The sequence below is a fragment of the Esox lucius genome, chromosome 16 (assembly GCF_011004845.1).
Source record: "Esox lucius isolate fEsoLuc1 chromosome 16, fEsoLuc1.pri, whole genome shotgun sequence".
NCBI lineage: Eukaryota > Metazoa > Chordata > Actinopteri > Esociformes > Esocidae > Esox > Esox lucius.
Genome location: NC_047584.1, coordinates 12,574,774 through 12,598,285, shown reverse-complemented (window position 1 = coordinate 12,598,285; position 23,512 = coordinate 12,574,774). Strand labels below are relative to the sequence as shown.

Genomic DNA, 23,512 nt, shown 5'->3' with positions numbered 1-23,512 from the left:
ATATATGATGGATTGTTGCAATAAAGGATCAGATCTGCTGTATAGTTGCAGTAAAGGATCAGATCTGCTGTATAGTTGCAGTAAAGGATCTAATCTGATGTATTGTTTTAATAATGCATTATATCTAATGTATTGTTGTAATATCCAAAGATATGTGTGCCACAATCATTGGCACCCCTGGAAAATCATGTGAACGATTAATATATATTCTGATTAAGATTTCACTTTTAAAAGTATTTTTGAACTCTTTAGTGGTCATCCATTAAATGTTGTTAAACAGGGTATACATGTGATGTTACATTCAGGCTTAGTCATCCATTAACATGATGCAGACCAAAGAATACACTAATAAATGAGACAAATGTTGTTAACTTTTATAAATCAGACAATGGCAATAAAAAGAAAGTTCCACACCTGGAAAGACCACTGTTTCCAATATTAGGGCAATAATTAACAAATGTAAAACAACTGGAGATATGAGGAACCTCTGTGGAAAAGAACAACAGTTGGGAGTGTTTGAGTTGTGGTGACACATTAAAACAATGTTAGCATGAAAGTCAGGTTGCATTTTTTGGTGAAATTTGTATTTGGTCTTTATGCATGTAACATATTACCTGTACTTACCCTATGAGTACCCAAGTGCCTTTTATTAGCTTTACTTCCAACTCTGTATATTGTGTGTGTGCACATCTTTACCAAGCCTACCTACCTCATCCTCTTCACTTCATCTTTGTCAAACTGACTTCGCCATTGCGTGTTGTACCTCAGTCAATCTGAGTTTCTAAAGTCCCAACAAATAACCAGTAGAGGGCAGCATGTGTACAGCCAATGTAAAACCTTGAGGAGGGCAGCAAACTCTACACAGTATATTCTGGCCTCAAGACCTCACAGACCCTTTATTTTTGTGGTTTAATTGTGTTACAGCAGTGATTGTCTGACTTTAATCGATAAGATTATAGGACTGTGTTTGTGTGTGTGGAGTGATGTGTGTCCCATCATATTTGTGTGCCAGTAACAGGATCGTGCAGCGTGCACATGCAATCCACTGGTCACTGCTAACGCCTGTCACTCTGTCGGACCCGGCCGTTCACTTCGTGGTGCATTACTGCTGACATAGCCCTACACAGGGAGCAGAGTGCTATTTGGGCGGCCCCCTCAACCACGTAACTCTGTGGCCAGACCAGACCTGCCCTCCTATCCCCTGCCTGTGTGGATGAAGAAGGGAGGCGCAGAGGGCGCGAGGTTGTCACTGAGTCTTTCCACTCGGGTGTGGCAGTGGATGTCCATATTAATCCGTTTAGTGGGCTGATTTTATAGTGTGGTGACAATCACATCTGCCCAGCATGCATGCGTGTGTGTGTCCGTGTGTGTGTGTGTGTGAGTTGTCTATTAGTGTGAGAATACATGGGAGGTCCCCACTGTGTGCGTTCCCCACAGCTTCCCCCGAACTGATTACCAGCGTACAGTACATCCCTAATACGAGGCAGTAAATCAGGTTTATTATGCAGATACAGGGTTTATTTATTTCCTCCCATCTTCCAATGACGGCCCGGCTGCCAAACGGCACAAACGGTGTGTAACTGTGTGTGCAGTCTGTGTGTGTGTGTGTAATGAACTCCCACGGAGATAGTAGGCCTGCGGTGTTGGGAGTTTCCTCCACAGCCCACCACACAGCCCTAAGTCATTATCAGTCTGGATGGGACCCAACAAGCAGGGGTGCTTGGTGTTTAGGGTTTCCAAAGGCCCCACGTTTCTCCTCTCAACAGCCCGGCGTTCTACATGGCTACAGTGCATTCAGAGATTACCGAGCAATTCCGCGCCTCTTCACTGGGTAGCTTCTGGTGGTAAAGTGATAATTCACTCCCAATAAAATCATGTAAAAAAATTAAAGCAGTGTGGCACGTTGATGAGGAATACTATAACGTTGAATGTGTTCTGTTGTTCACAGGGCCTTCTGGAAGTATTCAGGCCCCTTCACTATCTCCACATGTTGTTGTATTTATAGACCTAATTTATAATTGATTATTTTGGCCATAAATCTGCACACAATACCCCATAGTAACAAATCAAAAACAGATTTTTAGACATTTGTGTCAATTTATTGGTAATACATATTTTTTTATGTTTTAGCACATAAATATTCAGACCATTTGCCATGACACTCCAAACTGAGCTCAGATGTATCCTTTATTCCTTCTTGAGATGACCCTGGAACTGGATTGGAGCAGACACCTGTCTGTAAAAGGTTGCCCACCTCACACTTCATGGCAGAGCAAAATCCAAGCCATGACCGTGAGGGGATCGTAATACTTTCCAAAGGCATACATTTTCTGTTTCGATTTATTAGACAAAAAGAGATAGGAGACAGTTGTTGCTGAAAGAGCACTGGTCTAGATTCAAACCCTTGAACAAGGGATCAGTAACAAAGTGGGCTTAGACCAGTAGAGCACCCTGGGTCACTACTTTCAGCATCATTCATAGAAACAATCATTACCTTTCATTTGGTAATCTAGATTGACCAACAATGATTTTGGAAAAGTGAACTTCCCCTCTCAGGCAAAAGAGGGCAGCGGTGCCTCTGTGATGGGCCAACACACCTCCCCTCAAGCCCGTGGGAGACCTCAGTCAGTTGAACCACAGTACACAGTTCTTTGGGGTCCAGTGCTGAGTGGAGTGTTGGTGCAGGTACTCCAAGCGCAGGGATCACACTTGACTCTGAACGTAATGACTGTGTAAGTGCAGCCCCGGGGTTAAGAGGAGCAAATGCTGCGATGTCTAATTGCACAATCCACAAGCCAGGGAAGAGGCAGTGGAAGCGGAGAGCAAAGGCCTGCACTGACTTGGCAGTGTGCTCTAATAATTGGGGCTGGGGGATGGGTGTGTGGTGTTCAGTAGTAGTAGAAGCTGTTGTGTCACATTTACGTTGTGGACTAAGTTGTACATTTCAACAAATATGGACAATAAAGTAATTAAAGACACAGTCCCTATATACATATAATATTCCAGACGAACATTCATGTTCTAGTCAAATAAACGAGGCAACTAAGGACAACCAATATGATTGAAGTTAGACGTTCTGCATACACAGAAAAGCATCCAGGGACCCTTGAATGGCACCTCTGTAAAGTCACTAACTTGAATTTAGTTAGCAGCGTCATTGCAAGGTCAGGGTTCAAATCCCACTTTTGGATTAGCCCAGGAAATAGCCCCAATGTTAGAAGCTGGTTAATTGCCCCACCTCCTCAATAATATAAACACCTTAAGAAAAACATTAAATATGTCCCCCCTGTATCAAACACACTCCTACGCCCGTGGCCCATGTGTCCTGTGTAGGGCAGTGCAATTGGCCAGCGCAGACTAGGTTGTAGTAAAATAGGGTTTCCTTGCCTCCTCACACTGTAGCAACTCTGTATAGTTGCTTGGGTGCCTGTGAGCTCAATCGAGGTAGCAGACCCGAGAGTGCGGTGCCTTCTACCGCATAAGGATTCCGGTAGAGACTTCTTTGTTGATTAAGTAGCGTGATAAGAAACCGAATTACATTGGATGATGTGTTTTGGAAAACATATATCTCACCATTGTCCTGACTCTGTTTGTTGAGTCATGGAGAATCATGGCCTTAAACACAAAAAAAATTTATCCAGAGCAATTTACAGTATAGGTGTTGCATATATATACATTTTCACCGTCTATGGTAAACTAACCCTAGTTGCAAGTGCCATGCTCTATCTGAGCTCTATCTGATGCCCTATCTGAGCTCTATCTGATGCTCTAACTGAGTTATATCTGATGCTCTAACTGAGCTATATCTGGTGCTCTAACTGAGCTAAACATATTGATGTTATTTACAATATAATATAACAATAATAAAGTTTCAACACAATAGTTGTTACACATGTTTTTTTCTTATTTGGATTCACACTAGGCCTACATAATGCTTCTCATAGGCAAAATATCCAATTCATAATTAAATTCTAGTTAGTGCAATGTTAATGTCTACAATTGTTTTGAGATAAACTTTCTTGTTCCATGACCACTAGTCTCTGGAACAAAATACGTTTTTAATAAAAATATGTTTTCAATAAATAATCTAAAACATATTTTAAATCATTAATTAACTGCAAATGTTAATTTTAAAGAATTGCATTTGTAAGTGAAGGTGATGTAATGCTGGTGATTTCCGTTTTCACAGCTAATCCTTAATCATAAGCCTCTTGGTTGGTAGAACGGCTTGAGGGCATCCTACTGCAAAACATAATACTCTAACAAGTTCTAGAGACTCTCCTGATTCGAACACGGTTGTGAGTTTGTAGCAGACAAGAAAACCGCCGTTGAGAACTGTAACTTAGCAAAAGACTTCAAAAGATTGCATTCAGTTAATACAAAAAAATTAGCTTTTTAATACAAAAATTATGTGGCTGGCACAAATTCACAAAGAACTATGGGTAATAGAATGAGATTAACTAATTTGGGCACTCTGGCATGCAATTTCAATCTGAGGGTGTTAAGGACCTAAATGTACCTGTACTTGCCCGGAAAAAGCGCATCTCACTTATTCACCCAATCTTAAAGTTCAATACAGTCATTATAATGCAACAGTACAAATAATTCTCTAACTAACATGTATTCTTGCTTTTAAAATACTCACTAGGTAACTCAGGTTTTCAGAAAGGCAGAAGTAAATACCTAGTAATAGCTAGCTACGTGGTTTGATAAATCTTCACAGCCAAACATGGCCAAACTGCAAAGCTAACTAGTTGGCTACCATACTAGCCAAGAGAACACTCTTTATTAAACAAGTTCATTCTAACATTGAATGTTTATTCACCTTACTTACAATCATTAAGAAATGATAACTTTACTTGTGAAGTTCGTAACACAGAAACACGCACATACAGGAATCAACCTTTTAGTTCAATAGTAGACTAACAGCCGAACGTTAGAATGGGTGGGAGGTGGCAGCAACAGACGAGGGACTATTTAACTTGCTTTTTACATTGATCGGAGGGGGGCATGTCGCCCCCATCCTGCCCTTGCAGCACGAACATGTGTCTCTGAAAGGGGGAATGAAGAGGATAAAAAAGAAATGGTGATGGACAAAGCCTACAATTTGTGGTATCTGAGCGTAAAGCAAACAAAAGGCAGCTTTTGTAAGGAATAATGCATGTCAGCCGTGTCCTCCACTTCTCCCGCTGTAGCTTTGAACATGGCAGGGGATGGCCGTAGTTTCACTGTGTATGTCGTGTTGCTATATAAAAGCCAGTCACCTCAAAGGGAAAAGCCTCAACTATTCAACAGTGAATTATGGGCCTGTATTTATGGGAAATGTGGGCAGGAAAAGTGGCTTTGGGTTTTATACATTCAGCGACCAAGCCGTTCTGTTACTGAAGGAAGAGCTGCTGTTTATCTAAATGCTCTGGGCTAAACATAGTTAGCTGTCATTATGTATCTCTGTCTATTCTTACTACCCCACCTACCCACACCCTTAAACACTTATTTATTTATGTCCCAGTGTTGTCGTCTAATGACGCATTCTGTTGTTTTAACCCTAAAAGCACTAACTGGGTTCAATTGTGAACCCAAATGAAACCGCAGTTGCTGTCCAACAGTAACACATAGTTTGAATTCCACCAGAATTCAAATTTGTTTCCCCCCCCCGCCCACATGTATGTTTGTTTTTCTTATTTTGAAAAAACTTTTTGATCAATTTCATCAATATCTACTTGGTATGAGTGTTTGGCTGTTGTTCAAAGTGTTGGGTTTCTGTAATACACAGAGGCTTGGAAATTGATTAAGCTAAGCAGACATCCCAGTACATTTGCTGATATAAGATAAATGATCTAGGCTACCAGTCTTCAATTCTCAAGTTTTTGTCCCACGAACATGATAAAGTGTTAGACCATTCACCAAAATGCTCTAAACCCTCAATTAGGTTCCAATTGCATTTCAAAGATGAATCTCGGTAGAGACGTTTACTGAAAGCTAAATGTGTAGTTGAATATAGTATTATTTTTGTTGTAGTGGCTGCCATGCTCACCAGCTGTTTTCAGAGACCACATTTCGGGTGGCTCCATATCTATATTATTGAATCCACCGCTTCATTTTAGCCATCCAAATCACCTGTAGAATTGGTGTTTCATTCCTCAAAATTTACACAGAAATTATGGTAAATAATATTTTGTTGCCAGCTAATGCTTGATTAAGCGCCAAAGCATCTGAAGCTTCTGAAACTCAGATTCCGAATGAAGACATTTTTGAGCAATTAGGGGTCAAAATGGTTTTAAGGTTATGAGACCATTGCTGAGTCTCTCTTCCAGTCTCTAAACATCCTCAGGAAAGGGTAGCAGCTAGTGAGGCAGTCTCTCCAGGGCCAGTAGAGGACAAACAGTTGTATGGACCACCTATCTGGATGAAAGAACATGGACAGCGTTTCAAAGCAACGTAAAGCCAGCAAGATCACCCCCCCTCCCCCCCAAGGCCTGTGTATACATGTCTCCTTCTCAGGCATAATCACTCATAATTGATTTAACTCAATGAATTTGACTGCATGGTTTTCACTCAATATTTTCCCCTCAAATTTTACCCATAACGGTCAAGGTTTGGATGCTTTGTGGAAACAAATTTCCTGCCGGGCACTTCTCTTAAACATAAGGCAGGACAGGGGGGCCAAGACCATATGAATGGGGCAATATTCCATTTTTCAAAAAATGTATATACACTCATATTAAATGCTGTATTTATTAGAGTGGGCTACGGAGCTGAGGTAGGGCGGCGAGCCGCGGGGGCGCCGGGTCAAAGCAGCCTTTGTGTGGGAGCTAACTAGTGGAGGGCGCCTCTCGCTGGGTCCTCCCCTTTGGCTTGGCAGTGCCGGGTCCTGTGGTGGCGGATCACAGTTAATAACTGTGCGGTGGGCTGTCAGAGGCACTTAGCCTGACGCTGGACAGGCAGGGCCCTTGAACAGAGCCTCTCTGCCTGGCCTGGGGTTGCAGGCGGCAGCGCCATGCATGCGACCGGAGAGCAGAGAGAGCAGCCTGGCTCGGGGTGGGACAGAGAGCAGAGAGAGCAGCATGGCTCGGGGTGGGACAGAGAGCAGAGAGAGCAGCCTGGCTTGGGGTGGGACAGAGAGCAGAGAGAGCATCCTGGCTCGGGGTGGGACAGAGAGCAGAGAGAGCAGCCTGGCTCGGGGTGGGACAGAGAGCAGAGAGAGCAGCCTGGCTCGGGGTGGGACAGAGAGCAGAGAGAGCAGCCTGGTTCGGGGTGGGACAGAGAGCAGAGAGAGCAGCCTGGCTCGGGGTGGGACAGAGAGCAGAGAGAGCAGCCTGGCTCGGGGTGGGACAGAGAGCAGAGAGAGCAGCCTGGCTCTGGGTGGGACAGAGAGCAGAGAGAGCAGCCTGGCTCGGGGTGGGACAGAGAGCAGAGAGAGCAGCCTGGCTCTGGGTGGGACAGAGAGCAGAGAGAGCAGCCTGGCTCGGGGTGGGACAGAGAGCAGAGAGAGCAGCCTGGCTCTGGGTGGGACAGAGAGCAGAGAGAGCAGCCTGGCTCGGGGTGGGACAGAGAGCAGAGAGAGCAGCCTGGCTCGGGGTGGGACAGAGAGGTGGAGGAACGCTGGTCAGAAAATGATGATGGAAGTGACAAGACCTACTCTATACGAATGGATCTTTAATATGTAACAGTGTGAGTGACTGAGTGTGATTTTTTGTTGGTCCGGTTATAGATTTCCCCTACTTGAATGATTTGACGTTTAATGAGCTCATTTCCTATTCAGGAAAAATACCGTTGCCCGTTAACGGATTTTATGCAGCGAACCAGCAATTGTGAACCAGCATATTATTTTTATTTGTGATGAAAAGCTGTCTGTGTTTTGGCCTTTTGTTTCCAAAGCCTTAACATTGCCAAGGCACTTTAGCTGCACATGTCAACAATGACTACACACTCTGCAATCTGACATTAGATCAGATGCTACTAGGAGGAAATATTAAAACTGGGTAAACAGGAAAGGCTGCAGGTATCCCTGCTTATAAACCTTTTATCTAATCTCCCAAAGATGGATGACATGTGGAACACTCAGATACATCACCATGGGAACACTCAGATACTGCATGTCTTGTCTGGAAATAAAACCCATACCAAGATGAGAACCTTCTTCATTGAACCAAGCGATCATTTGAAATCCTCCTCTTCATACCCACTTTACAAGACCAGATCAGATGACGACTAATCTCAGCTCCTGCCTTCTCTGCAGAGGATGCTGATATTGATGGCTGTGGTGCTTAAGTTTCCTCCCACACACTGACCATAGATGTGTTTCATTAATGTCAGATTCATCTCATTTCTCTACTGCATTGTGTGGCTTTGAATATTCATCGCCTGTTCAAATTGATTCTATTAGATGAGAAGTTGTTATCAACGAACACACTGGTATCTGCCCACCAGACACTAAGTGGACGGTAGACGCCGGCTGGTAATTTGGATGATACAAGAATTACCTTTCCCCTTAAACGCACAAGTAGCTTATTGATTTAGCGGTTTCACCTGGTGAAAGATCCCGGCCTGGTAGTTCTGTGTTTGAAGCCTCTCTGTTTAAATCATCACTTCCTGCTCTCAATCCCCGCGTCTGCTTATCCTTCATTTCCATGCCAGGGATTCCTATTGCAGCCTCCCAGTGGCTCTGGGTGAAGGGGGCTGCTCCCTTAAGAGTCCCCCTCAAATTAAGGGCTAATCAGTTAGCCCCGGAGTGGGGCTTCCAGGCAGACCCCCAAGCCAGCAGCCACAAGCCACCCTGACTGTAGCCGTAGCCCTGCCGCAGCCCGCCCCCAAAAATGAAACTGGTTTGGCCTTGTCCTTGACAAGACCCTCTCTACCCCCACGTCTCCCACTGCCTCCCCTTTCCCACTCCCACTGCCTCTCCCCTCCCTCCCCCGCATGCACTCTCTCACAGCACACACAGGCACACTGAGAGAAACCAGGTGCCACAAACGTTTACAAAAAGTGTTTGGCTTCTCTCTTTCTCTTACCTTTGGGCTATCGCTTCCACTCCTCTTACCTCTGAATTTCCTCCCTCTTTCTCCCTCCCTCTCTCTCTCCCTCCCTCCCTCTCTCTCTCTCTCTCTCCCTCCCTCTCTCTCTCTCCCTCTCTCTCTCTCTCTCCCTCTCTCTCTCTCTCTCCCTCTCTCTCTCTCTCTCCCTCTCTCCCTCCCTCTCTCTCTCTCTCTGACACCCGTCATCTCACCCTAAAGCTTCTCTGTATTTTTTCTGAATGAGTGGAGTTAGGTTCCTGATCCTCTCTGGAGAGTCGGCAGGGTCGTACAAGAAGAATACAAACAAACCAGGAGAGTGTGGTTTGCTTTATTGGGAATCTGAAGAGTTACTCGGGTGATTGTCCGCAGAGTCCCATTTGGATGTTGTTTCAAGTCTGTAGTTGAACAGAGGGGGGAATATTGTTCTGTGTAATCACAAGGATTCCCCCTTGACTTGAACTGATCTTTCTCAGAGACTGTACTGTGTTGAAAGCAAATGATGTTTGCTCCTTATTATTATTATTTTGCACTCCCTTTCTCTTCCCAGCATCGTCATATCCAGGTGTACCAACTGTATGCTCCTTCAATCAGGAAGTCTTTCACACTGCCTGAGGGAGTCAGTTAGAGTACAATAGAACCATGAAATCCCTCATCATTTCTCCCAGCTCCCCAGGCCTTGATGGTTCATTTGCATCATCACTGGGGATTCCCAGCCACTTGTCAGCTGAAGGTAAAAGGATAAAACCTTGTCTGTAGTCAGCTTGGTGCTACGAAAGTGCACCTTCAAATGCACCACCTAGGAGACCAGGTTGTGCTTTATTTTACCTTATTAACCAGGTGGGTTGAATCCTGAATGCTGATTGGCTGATAGCCTTGGCATATTAGATCATGTACCACAGGTATGACATTACATAACTTCTTTACTGTTTGAATTAAGTGGGTAACCAGTTTTTTATAGCAGTCAGATATCTCAGGGTTTTTTCGTATATTGCCATTACTTACATAATATATTGGACATAAACCAAAATAAAAAATAAATAAATACACACTTATTATCTAAGTATAATTTTTTTATTAAAAAGGTTGGTGAGAATAATGTCTTCCATTGTTAACTGTGTAAGCGGAGCCGGCCAAGAAACGTGCATGGCTCTTACTGAGTGACTGACTGACTGGCCGGCTGCCCCTTGCTAAATAGCGTCGTGGTTAAGGACATGGACTGTCATGCAAGGGACCGTTGTTTGAGCCACAACACAGGCAAAACAAATGATGCATTAGGATTTGTCCAGGATTCACAAACACTTTGCTGGCTACAACCTTCAGTAGGTAAGTTATAGTAAGCCTGAAATAATACTGTTTATGCTTATATTGCGGCTATTTAACACAATGCTTGTTGATGTCTCGCTAAATATTCAAACTTGGCAAGATGACAAAGTGATCTAATGTCGAGGAGCTATACCGACACTCTGCACACGTAAACAAATGATGCATCTGCGTTATAGTACGCCTAAAATAAAACTATTTATGGTTATATTGCGACTATTACTGGTGTGTTTTTGAAGTACCCATCCGTGTATGCTTTTTGGGGTAATCCTATATCAAAACCCCAGACGCCATAACACATCAGCTAATCCATGTGGTCTAGTGGCAATATCCCAGGTCATCAGTATTTAGACCCATGTTCGATTCCCCTCTTAGACATTACAACATTTGTCCATCAGAAATATTTGCAGACTCTGTACTTTTTAGCCGTCACACAACAACATATATCCACTCTGTAATAACATGAATCTCATATATTTAAGAGAATAATTGTAATAAGTGACCCTTTATACTGTTATTGTTTTCTAAAGAAATGAACCAGCCACGGAGTGATTGGAGTCACTGTTTTCATTTTAGGTACTGTATAGCTATTAGCTGGCCATCTACAGTAATCTATGTGCAAGAGTACACTTTAGTTCCATTAACAAACATCCTGCTGCCACTTGCCCACGTCATTTCAACCAAAATGTAATGGCTGGGTTAAAGTTCCATTTGGAGACAGCACCGAGCTGAGGTGTCCCCATTGGCTGTATGGTTTGGTGGAAACATCCCTGACTTTCAATAATTGGGCAACTGTTCAATTCCCCTCTCAGACATTCTGATTTCGGTCTCTCAGAATTATCTATCCACTCTGTACTTTTCAGCCATCTCACAACCATATACATCCACTCTGTAATACCTTGAATCTCATATATTTAAAAGAATGATTTTATTATGTGACCCCTTTTATATTTTTATTGTTTTCTAAAGAAACAAACCACCCATGGAGTGATTGGAGTCATTGTTTTCATTATAGATACTGCATAGCCAGAGGCATCGCTAGGATCACAATTCATTTGGGGCAATTTGAGAACCAGGGCTATTCATAAAAGATCTGGGGCTATAGCCCCGGGTGCCCAGGTCTAACGACACCACTGTGGCCAGCTATTAGCTAGCCATCTGCAGTAATCTTTGTATAAGTGTATACTTTAGTTCCATTAATAAACATTCTGTTGTCCACGTTATTTCAGATTTTTTTTTATGGCAGAGGTAAAAGATGCCTTCCCGCTGTTTAAATAGTGTAATGGTTTGCCACATAAAAAGCTGCATATCGAAACCAGCCACGGACAACAACATTCATCCCTTCTAATTGCAGGCCATCTGAACTAGGCTTGCCTGGTTCCTTTTCTGGTTTCTAAATACCAGTATATACTGAAACAGCTGTAAAATAAATCAAAGCACATAAAAACTGAACCGATGAATCCAGACTTAACTGGCATCTACATGTATGCATTAGGAATAAGCCGCCAAACCCCTTATGTGACACTTTGTCATCACTAAATCACTTCAATGCAAGTTAAGTTAAGTTAATCAATGACACATGGAAAGTTCTGGCACATTTCGACCTGCCTCACCAATCCCTTCATTTGTGTAGTGAGTGACAATTCCCTCTTCCTTTTCTCCTGCCATTCCCTCTTCCCTCCATCCACTCATCCCTCCATCACCTCCTCCTGCCATTCCCTCTTCCCTCCATCCCCTCTTCTCTCCATCCCCTCTTCCCTCCATCCCCTCTTCCCTCCATCCGTTCTTCCCTCCATCCCCTCTTCCCTCCATCCCCTCTTCCCTCCATCCCCTCTTCCCTCCATCCGTTCTTCCCTCCATCCGTTCTTCCCTCCATCCCCTCTTCCCTCCATCCGTTCTTCCCTCCATTCCCTCTTCCCTGCATCCATTGCCAAACCAGACCATTTACCAACACACTAATGCTCCTGTTGCTTTCCAAGGAACTTCATTGCTTATGTGTTACTTGGTCAGGATTCTCATTTGTTTTAATTTCGTCAATCTCTTTTGGCCCCATCTCTGCTTTAGGCCCTTTGCTTTTTCTGTCTCTCTCGCTCTCTGTCTCTCTCCCCCTTTCCCTCTGCCTTTCTCCCTTCCTCTATTCTTCACTCACTTGCGGTCTCTCTTCTTTTTCTTTATTTCTCACACATGCACACTCTTTTTTTGCCCCATTACTTTATGCTTTTAGTGGTGTTATGAGTGATGTCATCATTTCCTGTGCCCCTTGAAGCCTGGCGATGCTAAACACTCATTTGGGTTCTCCCTTCCCCTGGAGAGGAGAGGATGATCGTGTAGTGAAAAAGTCAAAGATCATTGGAAATTAAACCAAACTGGGATGAGAGAATAATTAGAGGATACTCAGTCAAGAGCACGCAAATGATGAACGGCTGGCGAGAACAGCAGAGGCGAGACCTAAAATTAAAGGGTGCTACAGGAGAGAGGAGTGAGAAGAGTAATGTAGAGGATTCAGACAGTGGAGGGCATGGGTGGGATTGCTGGGGAGGGGAGGGGGTGAGCTCTGATAAATATATATGTATGTGATTATTTTGACAGCAGTTACAAAGCCATAAGGCCTGGCCCCATTTCCTGCTGGTGTTGATTTAAACCTCCCAGGCTCGTAAATAACGTCTGATTAAGTAACTACGCCGCTCTGCGCAGGGGCTCCTAGCTGAGGTTGCGTCCCAAATAGTACCCTGTTTAGTGCACTCCATTTAACCAGGACCCTATGAGCGCCATTTGAGATTTGGATGCCTTCTACCTGGCATGGGTGCTACATGGCCTACAGTGCCTTCCAGATTAGCAGTACTGAGCTGGGCTTCCAAAAGAATGAAAGTATGGATGTTATTGATTGGGTGGTGGTTATGTTCTATGACCAATGGCAAGAAGGTTAAGAAGCCGGATGTTTCACCTGTTCCTTAATGAACATCAGTGATTTTGAAGGATGTCCTCCAATTCATTGTGTCACAAATGTTAAAGTGATTTCCATCCTCGGGCTCTGTGTCGCCTCAGGGTCTCTTGTCCTCCCCATTCTAGGTTTAAAGAAGCAGTGCGGGGGGCTGCGTTGGGCTCCTTTCCTCCCTGAAGCAGGATAATATTTCAGCAGTTTAGATCTGCTGCCCCTTGTCCCATCAACACATTTGGAGGTGAGCCCCCACCTTGCCCCCCTACTTGCCACTATCCAACTCTACTCCTGTGTGCGCTGTGACTGAGCGATGAGTGGCTGGCATTGGTGGGTGTGTGCATGTGTGTGTGTGTGTGTGTGTGCATGTTCGTCTGTGTGCAGTGCTGTGTGCAGTGCTGTGTTAACCTGTCCAAGGGCAGCATAGCAATAACAAACAGGAGATCACAGCACTACCCTGGCCTCTGACCTCTGACCTCTGACCCAGGCCTTTCCTGACTAAGGGACAGATTCCTATCACAGAACCACAGCCAGGCAGGGCATCGGGATCAGCCAACGCAATTGCAAGTAGGCATTCACATAAACACATAATATGAAAGGCTCAAATCACTCCCGTGGAACCAAAATCCGAATCACCTGAACGGTGGAATCTCCAACCTTTCCTTAATCGGACGCTCTGAACCAGGTCGAGATCTACTCACTTCGTCTTTGTGACACTACATTTATTTCACTATGGCCCGCTTTCAATGATTAACCCCCTTTGTAGCTTTACGTTTTTTAACAAATCAAAGGTATTTACCTGGAAGATTCGAAGCTTCCTCATTGGTGTCTATCAGTCAATGATTGACATTCTCCATGGCAGCTTGCGCCTCCCACCGAGGGGATTCACAAAAAAGAAACCATACCGCCCATCGCCGCCATTGTATTTTCCCACAAGGCAGTTCTCGTGTCCGGGGTTGGATGAGCACACCGGATGCATTGAAACACGTTGAGACAGTGACACGGTGATTGGGACTGGGCCGTGCACTGCCAGAGGAGCACGGTGTCGGGTCAGAACACATCAACATCCATGTCAGGTCAGTTCAACTTGTTTGTGCTCAACAGACGTTTAGAGACACAACTGACGGCTGGTCTCGGCCAACATTATCGGTGTGTGTGTCTGTGACTGTGTGCCTTTTTACGTAGGTGCTGCACGCCCCATATATGCTTGATGTTGCACCTGTGTGTTGTTCATTAGTTAGAAATGTGTTTGTTGTTCTGTCCACTGGATTTAGTGAGGTGGACTTTGAGCCCTATTAGTTTGCCTTTGACTACTCAAATGGCAACAGCATCAGTAGCTATAAACAGGTCATCAGCCAGGCCCTATGACTCCACCTCCATTGAGAAACAGATACAATCTCTCTATCCCTCTTCATCTCTATCTCTCTCCTTGTCTATCTCCCTCTTTCTTTTTCTCTCTCTCTTCCCTGGCTGCCTACCTCGCTGAGTGCAATGCATCTCCATAGATTAAATATAGGGCTACAATTTCAACCCAATTCCATGTGCTTTTATCATAAGCATGAGGCTGATGTTCCAGTTTAGGTGGGTGTGATTAGACAACAGAAAGGCTATTATAACCACTGTGTCATTTTAATTAGGCATTGGTTGTAAATGCTTGGTGCATGAAGTAAAATTCCATTTTTATTTGATGTGCTAGAACAACCTATATTCCACAAATAAAAATCTACCTTGACTGCTGTTCTAGATAGAAAACAAAAACAGCAATAGTGCAGATCTTACAGGATAAGTCATTCATCCTCTAGTTATGATTTAGCTTTTTTCCTGAAAATTTAAATAAAATCTGTAAACTACATTCCATAATGCAACACATTTCTTGTTAATAGACTTTAAATAACCATGTTACTCATTTGCCATTTAAGGTCAATAATAGGATAACACGTACGCTAAGATATTCCCTGATTTCTCTTCATTCCAAGTAAGGGCTGTGATACATCCCGTGCAATAGGAATTGATATGAAGAATGTTGTGCAATTATTGACAATAACGTAACTCTGGCGTAGTGTTCTTTTGGAGGACAATCCATGTAGCTGGTAAGTTGAGTCCTGGCCCAAACATAGTACACGCGCTCCAACCCTCATTACTCGACCTCCGCTGTTTTGTTGTTAAGTGGGCTGATCAAATTCTTACTCGCGAGCCCCTCCTCCCCCTCCTCTTTCAAACGAGAATTGAATTTCTTTTTTGGTGTGTTTATGTTATCATTTGTAAATCTTACCAGAAGTGGACCGTGAGGCACAAGGGGTAACTCATACACAGTTTAATGAAGTATTTACAGATAATTCCAACTGTCAAATACTTCTGCCCAATGACATAGTACAGAGTGCTGACGCTAACAACTCTCGTTCTCCCTCTCCAACTTTCTCCTTCTGCGTCTTAGGTCAGACAGATTTTATTTCAGGTAAAAACGTAGCCGGAGAAAAGAGGCGGGGAGGCTGCCAATCTCAAGGCATTTAGTTTTAGGAAAACAATCCCCTTCATTGCATATCACTGCTCCCAAGGACTGGACTTCGAAAAAGTCATAAGAAGATTAATCCTACTTTTATTCTTGATATCGGCCAACGCAGTTTGCACGAAAAGTTAGAACTGCTCAGTTTCAAAGTGCAACTTTCCGGATAGGATGATTTATCTCTATTTAAGGCTATTAGGCTATCAGTAACAGTTTCTGTGATGTATATGGTTTCATCCTTCAAGATTTTTCTCAATAAACGGCAAAACCAAATAGAAAATGGGCTATCGAATATTCAATAAATAATACACTTATAGTCAGTCTCACTTTTATACACATAAAATTACATCTGCTCTGAAGTTATTCAATATTCATTACTTTAATATTTGTGATAACACAGGCTATCATTATGAATTATAAGTATCATAATAACAGTATGAATATGGCCATTGTGTAATAATGTATAATTATTATAAGAATTAAAGAACAATATTCTAAACATTATTAAAACATAATGTTACTTTATTTAATAGCATTTTTTTCTGAATTGACGAACTTGAAATAAGCCTACTTATTTGATCGGATGCTGCTATATCTGTACCTACTGAGGGGCTATAGATATGGGCACTGTGTGCTAGCTGCCTGGTATTCAGACACACCGGAGGCCTACAGCTTAAACATAATAAGGGTTCCACCACAGTTTTAATTTGAAGAGCCCCTAACAGATACTTCAAGCCTTTTCTATACAGAATGTACTACTAGTAGTTCTAACCTATCTTTCTACCATCACGAGTCATTCATGTAGGCCTGGTCATAACCGAAGCGCTGTAGCAGCGCACCAAACGCTAGAGAAAACGGTACTTTAGAGCAATAATGGACACCGAGTCATGACCTTTGTATGGAAGCAATTTAGCCTGCGTCTATTAGAATCTCGTTTAAAAGACAAATTAATCCCAACTGGCAACGAGATACATCCTTTAAAAACAAGCCATTAGACGCGCCTCAAATTCTGAACTTCGCGGATCACTTGAAACAGATTTATTCCGGTGACGCAACGTCACTGTGCCAACCGCAAATGGTAAAATTGTTTGGTTTATGATATTGATATTCTAGACCATTAGGCTACTCTTCGTCGTTTGGGAATTTTAGATAGAAAATTATAAAGATTAACATGCTACTTCTGTGGCCTAGTCTATTAATAATTTTTTTGTCGATGGCTTTTGGTGGGCTATAATTATGGCAATGAGAGTGACAACATGAATATCAATATTTGAAAGTCATTAATTATTTTTGAGTATCAATTTGAATATCAATATCAAACAGGGTATTATACTGTATATATGAATTCAAATAAATGGCACCATTGACACGGTTCAAGAATCTATTAAGAAATTGGTGTTTTGCAAAATCTGTATTTCTTTTTGTTACAATTTTATTTAATTGTTTGTTTTGCGTTGTAACGTCAGCCAGTCGTTGTGCATTAGTCCCCTTCATTTCTAATTATAAGTGATTTTAGCCAGGGTTCATTGAGCAGTTATTTTCGTTAAAGCAAAAGTTAGCCATGCTTATAAACCATTTACTGAATACTTTGCCTATATTTATGTACATTAAATTAATATTACATACTGGAATTAATGCTATTTGGCTATCATTGATGTTGGTTATAATAATTATTATTTGACTGCTGTTTTTTTACTAATATTTTTCTACAAATTAAATGGACTCATTTGCTATATCGCACCAAGGCACTGGGAATAGACTCGTTAGAAATACCATGTTACAGGAATGTGTGGTCCCACATGTAGTTTAGTAAATTAACACGTTTGTGTTTGCGACAGCAGACGATTTTAATTCCCCAATAAAGGTCTGTGGCTTCTAGAACAGCGTGCTGGGCACACCAGGACCTTGTGGCCAGTCTATATTAAATTATTTATTCTTTTAGATTCAATCTCATTTGTTAGTATATATAAGATCTTGAAGTTCCCTGCAGATTTCCCTTTTGTTTTTATTGTTTGTAACTGTTTTGTAATCAATACAGACACTCGCACACGCTTGCACACACACAGACCCACACTGCATTCAGAGACGCAGTCCATTTTTTTTAATCCTCACTAATTGGTGTTCTGAGCAACCACATTAGATTTCAGATCTTTCTAAAGCTGGTCAAATAAACTGTCTATTTTAAATATGTATAATATATAAAATATAGATATCACAACAAAAAGTGTATTTATTCGTTTGTATTGAACACAGAAAATCATAACTTACAGATAAGGTCTACACAGCCTTTCACCCTGATGATATATTATATTATTGCTTTGGAATTGCAACATTTAGTTTTATGTTCCTTTTATATTTTGAGCCCTTGTGAAATAAATTATCTTGCTATTCCATAAACCCCCACACAGTCGTGCTATTTCTACGTGAAGTGGCTGGTTTTCTTATTTTTATGTCATACTGTCACTATATTCACTGAGCAAATGAGATGCCGACAGAAAATCAAATTAACCGGAAGCCTAACTATAAAATATGAGTAACCTAAATTATCTAAATTCACTTTTTAATTAATATATTTTACAGCACGTTTTGTCCTATTGCATAGGTTTTTTTCCCCCTTAAGGCTTCTTTCACACACACACATGTTAAGTTGCAGTCATATCGTTTGTATTAAATTCGGCATTTGCCTGACATATTCCAGATGCACTATTCTTTAAGTTATTTTGCTGACTTCTTGAATTTAAATGAGCTTTGTGCTGGAGGTCTGCATCAAAGCACAGGATCATTTCCTATCAAATCCCAGCATGGACTTCAATAGGAAATAAATAAAAAAGTGTTTTTCTAATTTTGGGGCTGGAATGACGCAGTGGGTTCCGAAGTGCTCAGAATCTAGATGACATCTTAGTCTCAGTCTGTCCGTCCAAAAACCTAGTTATATTCGGGTCACTTTTTACATGTAGACCTCCCATCAGCATGTCGGCCCCTCTCTCATTGCGATTTGGACTTATTTCTCTCCGCCCCTGCCAAATAGGCAATAGCTTTTCATTAGTACCTGTAAATGCTGTCTTCTCAGTTGTCCTGATTAATAATTAGTGTAATGTTTAATAAAGGCTCTATGGATATTATACCTTTTATAATATTTTATTGAAACGCCTCTGGGTTTTCTTTTTCAATTGGGGCATTTTTTGTCTTTATTGTTTCACATGGCAATGTTCACTCTTAATAAAACCTCCCTGCCTCTGAGCAGTCTCATCATTTCTGTTTCCAGTTTCCCAAGAAATGGGAAATAGATTGAGTGGAGTGACTGATGCTAAGGCATAGGCGTCCCCAAGCAGTATAAATAATTAAAAATAACTCGTGTTTTGCACGAGCAGGTGAAATGCAAATTATTCTGCAACTGGAATGAATATGGCTACTAAAGACGAGTCCCCCACACAAGCCAAGAGCTACATAGATACCATCTTCTCTCCAAATGGCAATTCAGTAAGATGTGATTTAGGTCTTGCAAGTCTCTAGAAAGAATTGGTGGAATATGTCGTACATATTATTTGTTACATTTCTTTAACAACGTAAGACTGAATCACTCAAACGTCATTATCATACAGTTATTGACCCCTCAGTATATGCTGTTTTATATATTTCTGTGATTAGGAAATATAAAAGTATTGACATAAATCTTTTAATCGTTAAAATGTTAAATCTTGATACTACTCTTGGACATTACAGCATGGACTACATACATTCTACATTGTTTTCTTCTCTCTGGGAAACAATTCAGTCTGCAGTTACTATTGCCGTTTGTTCATTTCAATTGACTTTCATTGAAGCAATGTGATAAATGCGGGTAAGCTTTGAGTTGCCTGTAGCATGTGTCAAGCGCTTTGCGCACAGAGAATACCTTCGACTAATAAATTGATTATTATTTATTTTGAAGCCTAATACTGTTTTGGTATTATTGAAATGTAATATTAGTTCAATTGTAGCCTTAACCCTATTCATTGTCAGTTAATATTCTGAGTTATATCGATTTAGGCCCTAATAATATTTGATGATACACATTATGTACCCCTTAATTTCGATTTATTTTCACCTTTGGAGACATGGGCATTTTGATAACCTATGGTTAAAAAAATTTAATTGCATGTCTCTATAGTTTAGTGACACATAAATAATGTTTATTATTCTCTTTGCACACGCAGACGCTGCGTAAAAGTGACACGTTGTGCCAAGCCTTATTCCTTTTCCTATATGAGCCGCAAACACGTCAATTTAAACGTCTCGTTTAGGCGTATGAATGAAGATTACCTCTAATTTTCGCTTTACAATTGGGACATTTTTAGGTTAAGTTAAAACAAATTACATATTTGCCGAGGTCACGTCGGCCACGGGCTAGCTTTAGGACCATCTTTAAAATTCTACCATTTCTTTATATAACTGAGGTCGGGCATTTCACGCCCCAAAATGTCCTCACTGCAAAAAAACTGTTTTAAATATCCCTTTAAAAATGAACCAGGCGTTTATTGCATCTGTTAAGTATTTTAATTACACCAACCACTTCACCACTTGCAGCCCCGGACTCGAAGGCGCACGCAAACACGCTCACTCACTCATTCACTCACGCACACAAACAAACAAATTGTAACATCTTTCATGCCTGCCTTTATATATATAGCCTGTTGATGAATTGGTTCCTAATACATTTGCATATAATTAATAATAATATAGGAACTATTGTCTGGAAAAATGTTATGTGCTTAGTCTTAGTTCCCAAAAGGGAATTGAGGAACCCTACGTAGACCGACGCTGCTCACTCGCCCACGCTGCACTGCTCATCATCATCATCATCATCATCATTATCATATTTAATATTATTGACGAATGAGCTACGCGCATCGGCCGGGTTCATCCACTATCCCCACTCCAGCGCCCCAGCGCGCGTATTGTGTTTTCAGCCAGATTCACAACCCTACGATCAGAAGAACTAATCCAGGACTGCCAACACATTCGTGAGTCGTAAATGAACCTTCAGTACTCCAGAAAAGGTAAGGTTCTCCCGCAGCACTGACATCTACACTAAGCAACTGGCATAGGCTTGGAATTTGTAAAATGTGGTTTTAATTATTTGACTTCAGGATTGTTTACAAAGGGTATGGTAACAATGCTATTTGGCGTTTACGGCAAACGAGCCAATTCTAAGTTGTTATAACTTGTCTTTTAAATAAATGTACATTACTCCTCCGTTTATTCTCGAGACGATCATTTAATCGTTTTTTTCTGAGTTTGGAAATATGTGAAATCCGTGAATCGACTTCCATTCCATTCCATTGAAGGAATCATTACCCAAGTGTTTTCAAGCGTTATAGCCTACATCTTCAGGGTGCAACAGAAACAAATGACAACTGTAATATAATACATAACATGATCTGCAAAGGGGAATAGGATGATCAATTTTAGCTTTTGGAACTTGTATGAAGCATTGCCGCCACTGTCGCCTACCTCTTATTCTCATACCGCGATGCAGGCACGTGTAGGTAACAGACCGGCTAGAGCCTTTTACCCTACAGGCTGCCTAGTGTGCAGCATCACTGTGGCTGGTCCTCACACGTAGCCTACTATGAATGCAAGGTGTCACATTGGCATTCCGAGGGTGTTGCGCCGGGCATTTGGGCATTTACCCCGCAGGCAGGCATCTAATCTCAAAACATAAAAGGTTTCTTGACGACCCTTTCGTGCTGCTTCAAATTGAAACTGCAGACGTTTCTATTTGAAGAATCTCCCCTTGGCATTTGGAATGCAGTGTAAAATACAATATTTTGCAATTCTTGCAAAGTTTTTTTGAAAACTTGTAAATACAAAATGTATTCATAATTCATTTTCAAAAAGAATCGAATTGTATCTCAAGGATTTCAGTCTTGCCCTTAGACAATTAAGGCAGAGAGCCCTGATCGCTTCCATAGTGCCAGCCTGCCAACCAGAAACTGACATGCTTACGTTTTCCAGCAACCGAGATCATCAAATATTTAGGTCAGAAGGTTTTGTGTGTCCCTCTCCTTTTTGTACTTCAGTCATGACGACCTGAACGAGCGAGAGAGAGACGTTCAGTCGTTGGACCGTTTGCCCTCATTATTTATTAAATGTCGGTGACATCTGTCTATCAAGAATGTGGTTTATTATTAACTGATTTCACCTGACAGTGCACTCCAGTTGTATTTACACAAGACATCTAATAAAACACACAGGCAGAGGCAAGGACGGGTACAATTTATCCCACGTTTATTAGACTACTGATATCATTGTTAAACATAGATTTAAACAGGCCTAGACCTTTTATAATCTAGCGTCCCATCTATCTGAGATGACAGTCTGATATATTGAATATTATCAGTAAAAACATTACTTGTATCTGGTACAACAGCAGATATCTTGATATAAAAAAGCATAACAAAACTCTAACCCTAAATTGGCCAGACACGTACTGTATAAGAAATCCAAGTAGTCCGCATGGGAATGGCTTTTGCGCGCAGTCTCACCAAATCTAATCGGAAGGAAAAGACGGCAGAATATTAGGAATTATGCCGTCAGGATATCAAGCGGTACACGACATACTCCTGAAGAATATGCTAAATTACTTTGGACGCCCCCTCCCCACTCCCCCCTGCGTTTGCTTTCTTCTCTCTCCACTCCACCCCGTACGCGTATCGCCTCCCTCTTTCGCGATCCGGCTGTCAGTAGCTCACCCATCGAAACCGGAGATATTGAAAGTGACACAGATTGTTCTGCGCCGAACTGTTACTGTTATATTGGCATTTCTTCAGTTAATACTTTGTCTGTCGCAGATATTGTGATTTATGTCAGTTTTCCTTTGGCTAAGTAACTTGTTGTACTTGTTTTTCTTGTTGTTCCTTTTCCTGGTTATGATGCGTTTTGCATTTTCCTTGTTCCCGCCGGCGAAGCACCCACGAGTTCAGAGGAAGAGAGATTTTTTCCTCGGCAGTGTCTAACTGGGAACGACCGACACAACGTGTGATCAAACGACTGTTGCTGGCGGGTTGACAAGTTTCTCTTAGCAGCGAGACGCAGCGGTTAGAGATCCAGCAGGATCCCCGCGCTCAAGAAAACCATACATCTCGCATTGGTCTCGGGCGAAAAAGACTCTGTTTCTCTCTCTCTCCATTTCTCTCTCTGAGGCATACACCACGAAAAGCCAACGCACATTGTCTACTGTCTACAATCTCTCTCATTTCCCCCGGACTTGGACTCGCTCACTTCCATTGCTTGGGGCAGGAAGTTGTGTCCAGCAGCACCGACTCCAGACGATTTCCGCCAGTTGTGGAGCCGAAGCAGCCCAGCCCTGGATTCAATACTTTTAATCAATGGACAGAGCCTCCTCAACGGCCAGCAGAGATACAGACACGCTATAAACAGTGAGTACAAGTCTGAGGTGTTCTCTAGTGACAACCCTCATCGTTTCCATCGATTTCACATCCATTTTATAAGCCATAATGCCATATACTTCTGACAACACACCAGCAGTTGCTAATGCAATTTAATGCAATATGAGAAACATACCGTCTTGCATCCTAGTGTAAAACTTTACTTTCTGCAGCTTAGTTCATTATTTTGCATGCGGAGGTTAATTGCAAAGAACACCATAAGCTAATAACTTGGTCGTTTCTATAATTAGGATGATTGCTACATGCTCAATATGGGCTATAGGATTTGAAACTTTGATTCAATTATTAA

At 42.0% G+C, this 23,512-nt stretch overlaps 1 protein-coding gene across 3 annotated transcripts in view; it reads left to right on the top strand.

Annotated features, from left to right (window-relative positions):
• Window positions 1–14,228: 14,228 nt before the first annotated feature.
• Window positions 14,229–23,512, top strand: part of satb2 (SATB homeobox 2) — a 62,924-nt gene continuing 53,640 nt past the window's right edge. The window contains exons 1-2 of one of the 3 annotated variants that reach the window (XM_013137971.4): window positions 17,989–20,811; window positions 22,723–23,193. Coding sequence is in view for 1 of the 3 variants with exons in the window: in XM_020055008.3 (XP_019910567.1) it covers window positions 14,339–14,345 (7 nt within the window). In the remaining 2 variants the exon portion in view is untranslated. Of the gene's footprint in view, window positions 14,346–17,988; window positions 20,812–20,835; window positions 23,194–23,512 lie in introns of those variants that run through there. The other 2 variants (XM_020055008.3, XM_034286836.1) reach the window with 2 other exon arrangements.